This window comes from Triticum urartu, chromosome 3A (assembly GCF_056163025.1).
Source record: "Triticum urartu cultivar PI428250 chromosome 3A, HENAU_Tu73, whole genome shotgun sequence".
Classification (NCBI taxonomy): Eukaryota; Viridiplantae; Streptophyta; class Magnoliopsida; order Poales; family Poaceae; genus Triticum; species Triticum urartu.
The window spans coordinates 215,773,000-215,784,035 of NC_141875.1; the positions used below are offsets into that span (position 1 = coordinate 215,773,000).

The 11,036-nt window shown below is 43.2% G+C and overlaps 1 protein-coding gene across 1 annotated transcript; it reads right to left on the reverse strand.

Moving 5' to 3' along the window:
• Nucleotides 1-7,558: 7,558 nt before the first annotated feature.
• LOC147979253 (protein FAR-RED ELONGATED HYPOCOTYL 3-like) lies at nt 7,559-10,191 on the reverse strand. The gene is made up of 3 exons (XM_087515107.1): nt 10,108-10,191; nt 8,129-8,514; nt 7,559-7,883 (listed from the first exon to the last, which is right to left on the reverse strand). The coding sequence occupies exons 1-3, from the start codon at nt 10,189-10,191 to the stop codon at nt 7,559-7,561; spliced, it is 795 nt and encodes a 264-aa protein (XP_087371233.1).
• Nucleotides 10,192-11,036: the final 845 nt, after the last annotated feature.

Genomic DNA, 11,036 nt, shown 5'->3' on the forward strand with positions numbered 1-11,036 from the left:
CTCGTCGGCCTGTCTGGTTCGCTGGTGCAGACGATCTCCAGTGTCTCCTTGTTGTAGATCTCAACCCCTGTGAGGGTTCTCGTGTACTCGCGCTTCTCTCTGGGGACGTGAACGTCGACGAGGTTGCTGCTCTTGTACGATGTCTCGCCATGATGTCGCTTGGCGGACGGTTCCTCCGACATCACCTTCCTTCGGCGACTGTGGGCTTTGGAGAGAGAAGTTTGTGGTTTGTGTGCAGTGGAGATGGAAGCGGCAATGGTGGTTCTGTGAATGAGGCAGAGATGGAAGACAATGGGGTATTTTGTAGTCCGTCGACGGGGATGTGTGGGAGGCGGTTCATCGGGGGCGTGGGTGTAGTGGTCGTGGGGGTCCCCGTCTGCAATCCCTTGTCGCAACCGCCCAGTGGGTGGCGTGGGTGGTGGCCTGGAAGAACTAACCGTTCAAGCCAAGGGTTAATTTGGTGTCGCACTGAGTAGTCTTGTCAAGCTGTACTTATAATCTTCTTATCCCACTTGCACGTCTCCTGGGTGGTGATGATGGCATTTTGCACTGTTTAGGTGATGTATGATTTGTGATGTTTTTCCGTGTGGATGTTAAGTATTGTTTTTCCACTAAAGTCTTATACACTAGTTTATCTCAAAACATTTTTCAGTGCCCTGGGAGTTGTTGCTCAAAACTGGTGCTTATTTTATTTTCATCTGTACCAACCTAAGTTAGGCCTTTATAGTTTTTGCATTCTCATTTTAGTGCACTTATGGTTTAGTGTTGTGTGAACATAATTGTAATTTCATACAGCGTACGGTTTTGAAATTTGGTGTCACATTGGTGTGAGTGGCCTGACTGATCCTGCTTTTTAGTAATGATGTCATATGTATGTTTGAACTGAGTTTTTTTGGGGGTAGAGGGGGGGAATTGAGATTATTTACGACCAAATCTTTCGGTGAGGTGTGGATAGATTTTATATAAATAAGAAATTTAGCATAATTGACAAAGAAAATCTATTTGAACTTGTTGCATTTTAGTAGTTGAACTTGTCATATTTTATATAAATAAGAAATTTAGCATAATTCACAAACATTCTCTATTTGAACTTGTTGCATTTTAGTAGTTGAACTTGTCATATTTTATATAAATAAGAAATTTCGCATAATTCGCAAACATTGTCTATTTGAAGTTGTTGCATTTTAGTAGTTGAACTTGTCAGATTTTATATAAATAAGAAATTTAGCATAATTGACAAACATCGACTATTTGAACTTGTTGCATTTTTAGTAGTTGAACTTAAAAGTAATATTTCATTCGGTTCTTTAAATTATGTATATTTAACAAATAGGCTATTAAGTTCTCTTATTTTTAGAGGTCCAGTGTTTTTGTATCATATTTTTTCCTTTTTTTATCATCCGTGGTGCAGAGCTAAAATTATTTTTATTTATATTTTTCGTATTTAAGGTTATTGCCTGCAAAGTAGTATTTGAATTTATATATTTTCAGTTTCGAACATTTTTCTTGTACTTTATATTTCTTTGCCCCGCTCTCTAGTTTGTTTAACTGGGCTTATTGGTGGGGTGTTTGTAGACGATGGAGGCTATTGGGCCATTTTCTGGCCCAAATGGCCCGCAGGGCTGTGTAGTGCAACGTGCGCGTGCGCTCTGGGTTTAGTCCCACCTCACTAGTCGAGGGGGCTCTAGACCTGTTTATAAGCGCAGCCAAGGCTCACCAGTCGAACTCCTCCGAATACTTACCTGAGCGCTTATACACGGCACTCGCTCTCTCTCATGACCTATGGGCCCTTGACGGCAGGCCTTGCGTTGTGCGGATTACTAGGGATTCGCCCACGGGCTCGAGTTGAAGTATCTAGCATCATCAGGGCCTGCGTCAGTCCTTGAGCGGTCAATTTTTCTTTTTTTGTTTGTTTAAATCTAGTAATTGACTCCACTAGTAACTTGGACTAATTCTTTTTGTTCTAGTTCTTGTGATTTTTGTGTAAGTGTAATCTTTTTCATTTGAGTTTTTTGCCTTCTTTTTTGTGTTTGTTTTTGCGATTGTTCTCAAGGGTCTTCTGGTGTCATTTTCGGTACTATGGTGCTTGCGTGTAGACTAAGTTGTACTGATAGTCCATTCATAGTAGCACTTATGTTCTTAGTCTGACATTTTTTGGGGGTGTTAAGGATTGATGCTTCTTTGTACTTTTTATTGTAGTAATTATGTATTGTCCGATCAACTGTACTAGTACTGTCATTCTTAATCTGCAAGTGACCAACATAAGTGTGAGCTAATGCTTCTTAACTTTTTCTGTTTGTAGTACTTGTTAATTTTCTAGCAGCTACATATGAATGAGAACACTACATGAAGTACTAAGAATTTCTTGAAGCGTTGTTAAGCAACTCAAATTTTGCTGATCGTTTTCAATTTTTTGTTTTATATACAATACTACATGAAGTACTACACATGAATGAGAACACTACATGAAGTACTACACATGGAACAATGTTGTGTGATTAGTTGCTTCATAACCAGTACTTTAGAGCAGCCACAAAGTTCCATTCAGAAGCTACTTTGAATTTTAAATGATGGATTAACAACATACGAAGCTACCAAACTTATATAATGAGATAAGCAAAACATTGTACTTGATGGCATAAATAAACTTGTTCAACCATGACAAGCACGACATAATCATACTGCTTCAACCCAACGAGAGCAAACTACTAATTTGAAACAACAATATAAAAGGCAAGCACAAGCTGAAGCAAAACGAAGGCAGGCTCTGATGTATCTTCATCCCTAAAAGGGGTGAAAGGGCCGGTCGTAGTAGTTGTCACCCTCCCGCTCTTTTGCAAATTCCCAACCATCTGTGATGTAGTCGATCATGTTCCATGACTTGTACACGACGTACGCATCTAGTCATGTGTATTCGATGAGGTTGTTTGGCAGCGGGCTGATCCCCCACAGTTTGTGGTCTTCCTGTGTGTCGATGTTCTTCTTCATGCCTTTGTAAAATGGGTGGATAACGCTAGCTTCAACATCAGTCAAGGAGTCATACTCTTTTCCGGTGTATGGAACTCTCCAGAGGCGCTGAATGTCGATGAACTTGTTGGGGTTGATCTCCAAACCAGACATCTTCAGCTTCTCTTTGTCGCTTTCAATGCTGAAACCGGCAAATGTGAACAACCTCTCATGCTGCAGCATCTCGTTCAGGCGCTTGGGCCTGCAAGGGGAGAGACATTTTGAAAATTAGCATTACTTTGATGTTTGAATTATTCATTTTCGTTTTGTTTTACAAGCGATGAATCCATGAAGTAGATGCTTATATAGCATAATTAATGGATGAATGTACTTTAGAAACTAGTAAACAAAGTTCTGAAATTAAATTCAAGTACATCATGTTATTTTTCTTTTTGGATTATACATAGTTTCAGTCAATGTTGTATGTGCTGCTTTAGTACTAATTTAGTTTTCTTTTGTTGAATAGGATAACACATAACCAGTGCTGCACCAAGTCCTTAGTTTTTTTGCTTATGAAAATAACATTAGATCAAATTCAGAAAATACTTCACTACATCAAGTTCAGAAACATCTTTTTAATACATCGAGTACATAAACTACACTATTGGATCAAGTTCAGAAACTACACTAGTCGATCAACTTTAGAAATTAATCTTCCGCAAGATTTTCCAAATAGTAATCCAGTGCATCAGGTTCAAAAATACATTTATAGTGTATCTACTTGAGAAAATGCAATAGTGCATCCACTTTTCACAAACCACACTAGTACATCTAGTTGGGAAACAAGTCTGATGAAATTTTCAGGATACAGTACTAAAAAAATAGATGAACCAAACAGGGCAAATGAGTAGGGTGGGTCACCATTTTGTGGCCCCTGCGATGTGGTACACTAAGCAGAGCTCATCGATGCACAACTATAGGACTGATGCCATCTGGGGAGGTTCATCATCGCTGGTGTAGTGCACACCAACGCCGACGATCTTACGAAGCTTGCCGCCAGCCTTCCTCCAGAGCCTGGAGATCATCTCGTTGACCTTGTCTGGTTCGCTGGTGTAGACGATCTCTAGCGTCTCCTTGCCGTGGACCTCAACCCCTGTGAGTGTTGTGGTGTACTCGCGCTTCTCGCCGGGGACGTGAACGTCGACAAGGTTGCTGGTCTTGTCCGACGTCTCGCCATGATGACGCTTGGCGGACGGTTCCTCCGCCATCGCCCTCCTCCGATGACTGTGGGCTTGGGAGAAAGAAGTTTGTAGTTTGTTTGCAGTGGAGATGGAAGGGGCAATGGTGGTTTCTAGGAATGAAGCAAATATGGTAGAGAATGGGGTATTTTGCAGTGCATCGACGGGGGGTGTGTGGGAGGCGGTTCGTCAGGGTGTGGGTGTAGTGGTCGTGGGGGTCCCTGTTTGCAGTCCCTTGTGGCAACCGCCTAGTGGGTGGCGCGGGTGGTGGCCTAGAAGAACTAACCGTCCAAGACAAAGGGTTTTTACTGACGCACTGAGTAGTCTTGTGAAGCTGTACTTATCAGCTGCCTATCCCACTTGCACGTCTCAGGGGTGGTGATGATGGAGGTTTTGTACTCCTCTGTTGTGGGTACTTGGACTGGTGATTCAAGTGTAATTGAACTTACCAAATACCAGTCAGACTATGTGTGTCATGCTAATATTTTTTAAACAATTTTTTTAAGGATTTGTTTATATCAAGATAATCTTTAAAAGTATTTTTTTATAGATAAATTAGATTTTCATCAGTACAGGTGTATTATATTTGCATTTTGCTTGAGGAAATTATTTTTATGTACTGATGGTCTTTCTGAACTAGGACCGGCTTTGGTTACTATGCCTTTCAAACGATGTTTTTGAGGTTTTGACATAGCTTATTTTTTTCAAACGATGTTTTTGAGGTGTTCACGGGTGTGTTTGGTTACTATGCCTTTCGTACTGACGAGTGAGAATTTTCAGTACTGATGTACTATAAGAGTTTAAATTTTCCTTAACATATTTTTGCTGAGTTACTCGTCGATAGTAGTGTTGGCGTTACATATAATCCAGATAAGTTTTTTGAAATGTATTTGTGACTGCATTCAAAAGGATTATCAAATGGTTTACATAATAATGTCACTTGTCCAGTGGGCACAAATCACAAATTATATCTTAACTATAGTACTGATCGAGAAATCAATGACAAAGCTAAATAAGTTTTGGTAACGACAGTGTTTCTGATATGTTTCCTCATTGTGTACCGAGGCAACTGAGAGTACAAGCTTATTTTTCCAGTTGACGCAGCAGCATAACCACTATGAATTCTTCAGTCTTGAGCTCCTCCTAACTGGCCCCGAATGTTGTCCCTTGCCGGCGCCCTTTCCTGGTTGAGCCTTGGCAGCTTCATCGTCAGTTTCAGTTTCCTCGTCCCCAACACTGTCATCTTCATTGTCTTCGTCTGATTGGTCGTCATTCTCATCAAACTCTTCTTCTTCATCCTCTTCATTTGATTTTTTGGAACTCTGTACCTTGCCCTGTTTCTGTTCAGCGCCACTGACTTCCTTGCCCACTTTGCACATGCGGGCATTATGTCCGTCAGTTCCCCCACACTTGCGGCAAGTGTAGCTATTACGTGTGGTCTCCATTGGTAGAGACCTGGGCAGCTCCAGTCTGCTTGTGCAGCGTTTGCTTGTTGACAGTGGCATCTGTGCGGAGTGGGCATGTGCGGTAATTATGGTTGCTCACGACATTGCAGAATCCGCATGCCCTTATCCTGAGAGGTTTGCAGTCCGGGCCAAATTCCACGCGCCTGATGGGGCGTGGCAACTTTTTGGCTACTGCTTTCGCTGCTTTCGCTGCTTGCGTCTTACTCTCCCTCCCCTTTGTGTTTGAGAATATGGGTAGTTTAATCACCCTTTCCTGCTGCTAGTGGTAGGATGTCCTGTTGTCATGTCGTTCGCCTACAGCACCATCAAGCTCATGATTTTGCATGTGAGCATGTTGGTGCTCTTGAGTGTGCACATGAACAAGCTTTGGTTGCTGTTACTCCTCTTCCTTGTTGTTGAATGGGTCAATAGCTCCCAGATGGTTCATCTCGGATAACATTGTAGGAATATCCTGCTCAGTGCCTTCATTATCCGTGACACCTCCGTTTTTAGCAGAATGCATGGCGTCAAGTTCTTGTTCAAGTTTGTCCATGACGACCAATGACCTCGACATTTGCTCTTGGCTTCTCAAGCTTTTCTATGAACCCTCATGTTTAGCGTCAGCAGTGAGCTTTCAATGCAGTATTGGGATGCCTTGTTTGACGCTACTGTCCTCAAGTCATTTCCGTTGAATGTTGGCTGGATGTTTGGGCGTTTGGTGTATCTCCTAAGGATGTATTTCTCTAGAACACTGGCAGCCTTAATTGTCTGCATCATGCACAGGACATGCACGCAGAAAATACCTGCATTTTTTTGAAGAGGTGCGTGTTTTTTGTCATTCCATTCGAACAAAAACTTTGCAAAAAAAGTAGTAGAGTATGTAACATCTTTTTTAGTCCTCACCTGTGTGGTCCCATAGTCTGCACTCGCACTCATATGTTTCTCCCACGGGGTCTGCAACCACCTGGAACGTGCGTTGATCCCACGCAGACAGTTTTTGCGGGTTGTTGTGCGCACGAGGAACTTTGTGGGCTCTTCCATCTCTGTCATCGTGAAGAGTGTGCTCAGTTTTAGCCTTTTTCTGATCTTGCTGTACACAGCTCGTGAGTAAAGCTTTGCCATCTGGGTGTCAAACCCATAGAAGGTCAGCGTGTTTTGTTCCTTCTGCCCATGCAAGAATGATGACCAAATTATTAGTTTTCTCGTAGCAAAAAATTGTCTAACTAATAAAGTTTACTTTAGTAAGCATGTTATTTTTGTCTTACGACAAGTGATAGAGCTATATTCGGTTACCCATTGTCTCCTGGTACTCTATCTGCCTCCTTGTTTTGAAGCAGGAGTTTACCTGGGTGACAAACCGGTGGAGGTTTTGTCTCTCACTTACGAAGTTCTTCTTGAGCACATAGTTCATTCTCTCACTTCGTTGTGTGGATGTCATTTTGGTGCAGAAAATTTCTTTGAAGTATGCTGATATCCATCTCTCACGATCGTTCCACAAGCCCACCATCATGGCATCATCATGGAGGTTGTACTTATCCATGAGTCTTTTCCAGGCAGCCTCAAACTCAGTTGGCATGAGGGGCCAGTTCAGGATTGATGTGAATTCATCCTTAAAGTCTTCATGCAGGTTGTGCAGGTATGCGAGGTGTTCCCTATACTTCTTCATAATATGCCAGCGGCACAGCTTGTGTACTGTGTTCTTGAAAGCATCTGGGATCGCCAAAGCCATTGTCGGGCACTGGTCTTGTAATGAGAAAATAGACATGGAGTGGTCAGCAGATGGTAGTGCATATATACAAAATAGAACTGACACAACATTTTTATTGTGTTATTTTCCTTTTTTTGATGGGGGTTGATTTTGGCGGCTGTACCTGTGAGGATGCATGTAGGAGCCTTCTGTCTCATGCACCTTAAAAATGTCTTGAACAGTCATCTGAATGAATCTGCATCCTCATCTCTTATCAGCGCGAAACCAAAGAATGTAGTCTGTAAGTGGTTGTTAGTACCTACAAACACCCCAAGTGGCATATGGTACTTGTTGGTCTTATATGTGGTTTCAAACGTTACACAGTCACCAAAGTCCTGATAGGCCCCTTGACAGCTTGCGTTCGCCCAAAATATGTTCTTAACTCTCTCACACTCATCGAGTTGCATGTCACAGAAGAATTCCCTGTTTATAGCTTTCATCTCCCTAAAGAAGTTGACAGTCTTTAGGACATCATCCACATCATCCATCCTTGAATTCTTTGCTTTGCTGCATATTAAAAGTGAACAGTCATTCAAAAATGCATGTTGAACTAGCGTCAGGTCATGTGTTGCGTAATATGTTTGTACTGACAGAGGAAAAAAAGACGGAGGCGGTTTATGGGAGGAGAACGAGTTTGTACTTATAGGTTAATCAGGTCTTTGGCATTCATTTTGAGGAAGTAGCTACCAGGGTCATCATCGCCCAGTATGCTCATGATTTACGCATGTTTAATGCCTTTGAACTGTATGTACTTTACGTACTCCAAGATTGTTTTGTCAAAGTTTTTGTGGGAGTGCAAGAAGACAAGCATTTCAGGGGTGAGCTGTAGCCTGTGGTTGTGTTCCCAGACTATCTCTTTTACGACAAGTGTTCCATCCTTTTCCCTCTTTGGCCTCATTTTAGCCCTGGAGTTAGTCCTGGCTGTCGTCTTGTTCCGCTGTCTATTTGCTTCTGACACCTTCGATTCATAGATTCCATAGCACGTGCAATAAAAGTAGACTTTGGTCTCAACCTTGGAGCCTTCCTTGATAGCAAATCCTGCGTGCTTTGCATAGACGTTGTAGAAGTCCCTTGCTTCTTGGAAAGTTCCAAAGCGCATCTCTAGCCTTGGCAGAATGTAAGCTTCAGTGTTAGGTGGCTGCACGCAAGAGTGAGCAAACAAAAACACAGTTATGAAAATGTTAGATGGGGTGGTCATAGTACCATGGTATGGACTGTTCTTCTATGTTTTTTCTGATTGTGGATACTTACATGTGTATAGCTCTGTGCTGCCTCCGGTGTTTGCTGTTCACCCTAGTGTATGGGCGCGGGTGGTGTCACCCTTGGCACATGCAGCAACGCATCTCCTGGAGGGAGCAATGTTGATGAAGGTCTCCGTCTCTCATTGTACGGCCGTCTCCCCTTAGATTCGTTGTGAGGTTGCTCCTGTCTATATGGCTCATATCTTGTACTTTGCGTCCTGATAGAGTGGCCAAAATTCCTGTTTCTTTGGCCTGGTCTTCCTGTCACAACCGCTTTTGCAGCACGGATGATTGATGTAGACAGAGCGACTGGTGGAAGCATGTGTGTCCTTGCCTTTCTGCATGCGTTAGGGAAGGAAAACATTCGTTGTTTGGGATATTGTTGACCTTGTTGCAACCCAGCAGTGGCAAAGCTTGTATTCCCAGATATCGGTGTTTGCTGCATAGAAGAACCAGTCCGTGCTTCTGATGATTCTGGTGTAGGTTGAAATCTGCCTGTATTGTTGAAGTATCCAGGTACTATTTCTGGTGTTACCCAACCAGGCGTTGCCCCATATCTGCTTGGCTCATCAAACCCTCGGTGCGTGTGGCGCCTTGCATGTTTCTGCAATGACATCAACAATTTTGGGATTAATATTTTCTGCATTTTTCTCCTATACATGCTATGGGTAACATGTCATGCACTGAAGGCAATGTACAAGTTGGACTTGGATCGCTGGTCGTTATTAAACTTTGTTCTCTATTTTGTATCTGGTTTAGTTTTCAATCGAACTAATGAACATACATGTTCAGTACTGATGTACTGATTTTTAGCACTGCTTGCAAATTGAACATTGAACTTCATTTGTTATGGAAAGTTTTTTTTATCTTTTTTCCTATAACTGATGCATAAACATTTGGTGCACTGCTTGCATACTGAACATTGAACTTCATATATGTATGGATATGCATATATATATAACTGATGCATGTCTTCTCTTTTTTTTCTTCTATAACTTATGCAACTACACTAGAAGTACTCCTATTTTATGTATCATTGAACTTACTGTGTAACAAGTGTATATTTTTCAACAACATTCTTTTTTACTAGTTCGAACTGGCGCAGCTACATGGCATGCACTAGTAGAAATTACATCATACAAACTTGCAGCGGTAGCTGAACCTTATATAAAGCCTAGTAGCTAATTGGACTGATGCATAAGTCTATGTTTTTTGGCTTGAATTGAAGCTAGCATATTAGAGGTACTGATAGTAACCTCGACATCCAAATAGTGAATCAAGTGGCAGGGGTGTAATGAACTAATGCAATCATTTTTGCAATGTACTATCTACTCCTGCATCATAGGAACATGTGTCACTGATGCAACACACATGTAGTACTGATGAATCTGATAGTGTAACATGTATGCAGATCATAGTGTGTGCAATTTTTAAACCGAATCTTCTTCATTGCAGGACTGATGAACTGATGAACTGAACACAAACATTACCTCCAGTGGCATGTTCTTGGAGCTGACTTCTTCTTCCTCCTCTCGTGGGTGACGTACTGGCATGTTCTTGGGAGGCGGCGCCATTGATGCATGCAAGGAGCTTGGGGAGACGACGGCGCTGCTGCTTGTGGTGGATGTCCGGCGATGAGGTCTGGGGAGGCAGCTGCTGGTGGGGATCACGGCCCCGACAAAGGAGCCCCGGTGAGGGAGGGAGATAGGAGGCATGGATCACGGCCCCAGCCAAGGATCCCGCTGGCGAATAAGGGGATGGGGGCGGTGGATCCGTCACCGGCCAGTCACGACGCCGCGGGCTCCCTCGCTCCGGTTGCCACCGTCGCTCGCTCGCCCGCGATGATGCCTCCGACGGAAGAAGGTGGGTTGGGTTCGGGTTGGCTCGGGGGGAGGGGGCGGCGCGCGGTGGGGGAGGGAGGAGGCGAAGCACCGACCGGGAGGGTGGGGGTGACGCGTTGTTCGGTCACCGTCGCGCCTATATAGGGCCGGACAGTAACAGAATATTATTCTGTTACGGGTAACAGAATAGTCCAGCCCTATATATATATGTGTGTGTGTGTGTGTGTGTGTGTGTGTGTGTCTATATATATATATTACACGGTGAAGAGGGTGGCCAGGGGCAATACTACGCGTCATATAGGACACTCACTCGCATGCGATGCTTCCATCCATGGTCCCGCGAGGTTGTCCTCCATCACTTTGACCTAGCAAGGAGGGTTTTTTTGGTTGTGTTGCGGTAGGAGTATATAGTATGCGTCAAAGAGGGGAGGAGGGGCCGGGGAAGCACATATATACTACACACACGTCATGAATCGATCTTGCTCTGTGTGGGGACTTTTCGGTTTCCGAGGCAGGTGCCACAAATAAGTTGCGCATATTGGGTATTAAAAACATCACCAACACATTGGGCCAGGTGC

Bases quoted from the DNA above. Each gene is read 5' to 3' on its own strand.
- LOC147979253 (XM_087515107.1), bottom strand. From the start codon at position 10,191: ATGGCGCCGCCTCCCAAGAACATGCCAGTACGTCACCCACGAGAGGAG. The intron at 8,515-10,107 runs GTAATGTTTGTG...TCTTGCGTGCAG, and splicing joins CCAAGAACATGCCACTGGAG to CCACCTAACACTGAAGCTTA. The intron at 7,884-8,128 runs GTACATACAGTT...TTTAATATGCAG, and splicing joins ACAATCTTGGAGTACGTAAA to CAAAGCAAAGAATTCAAGGA.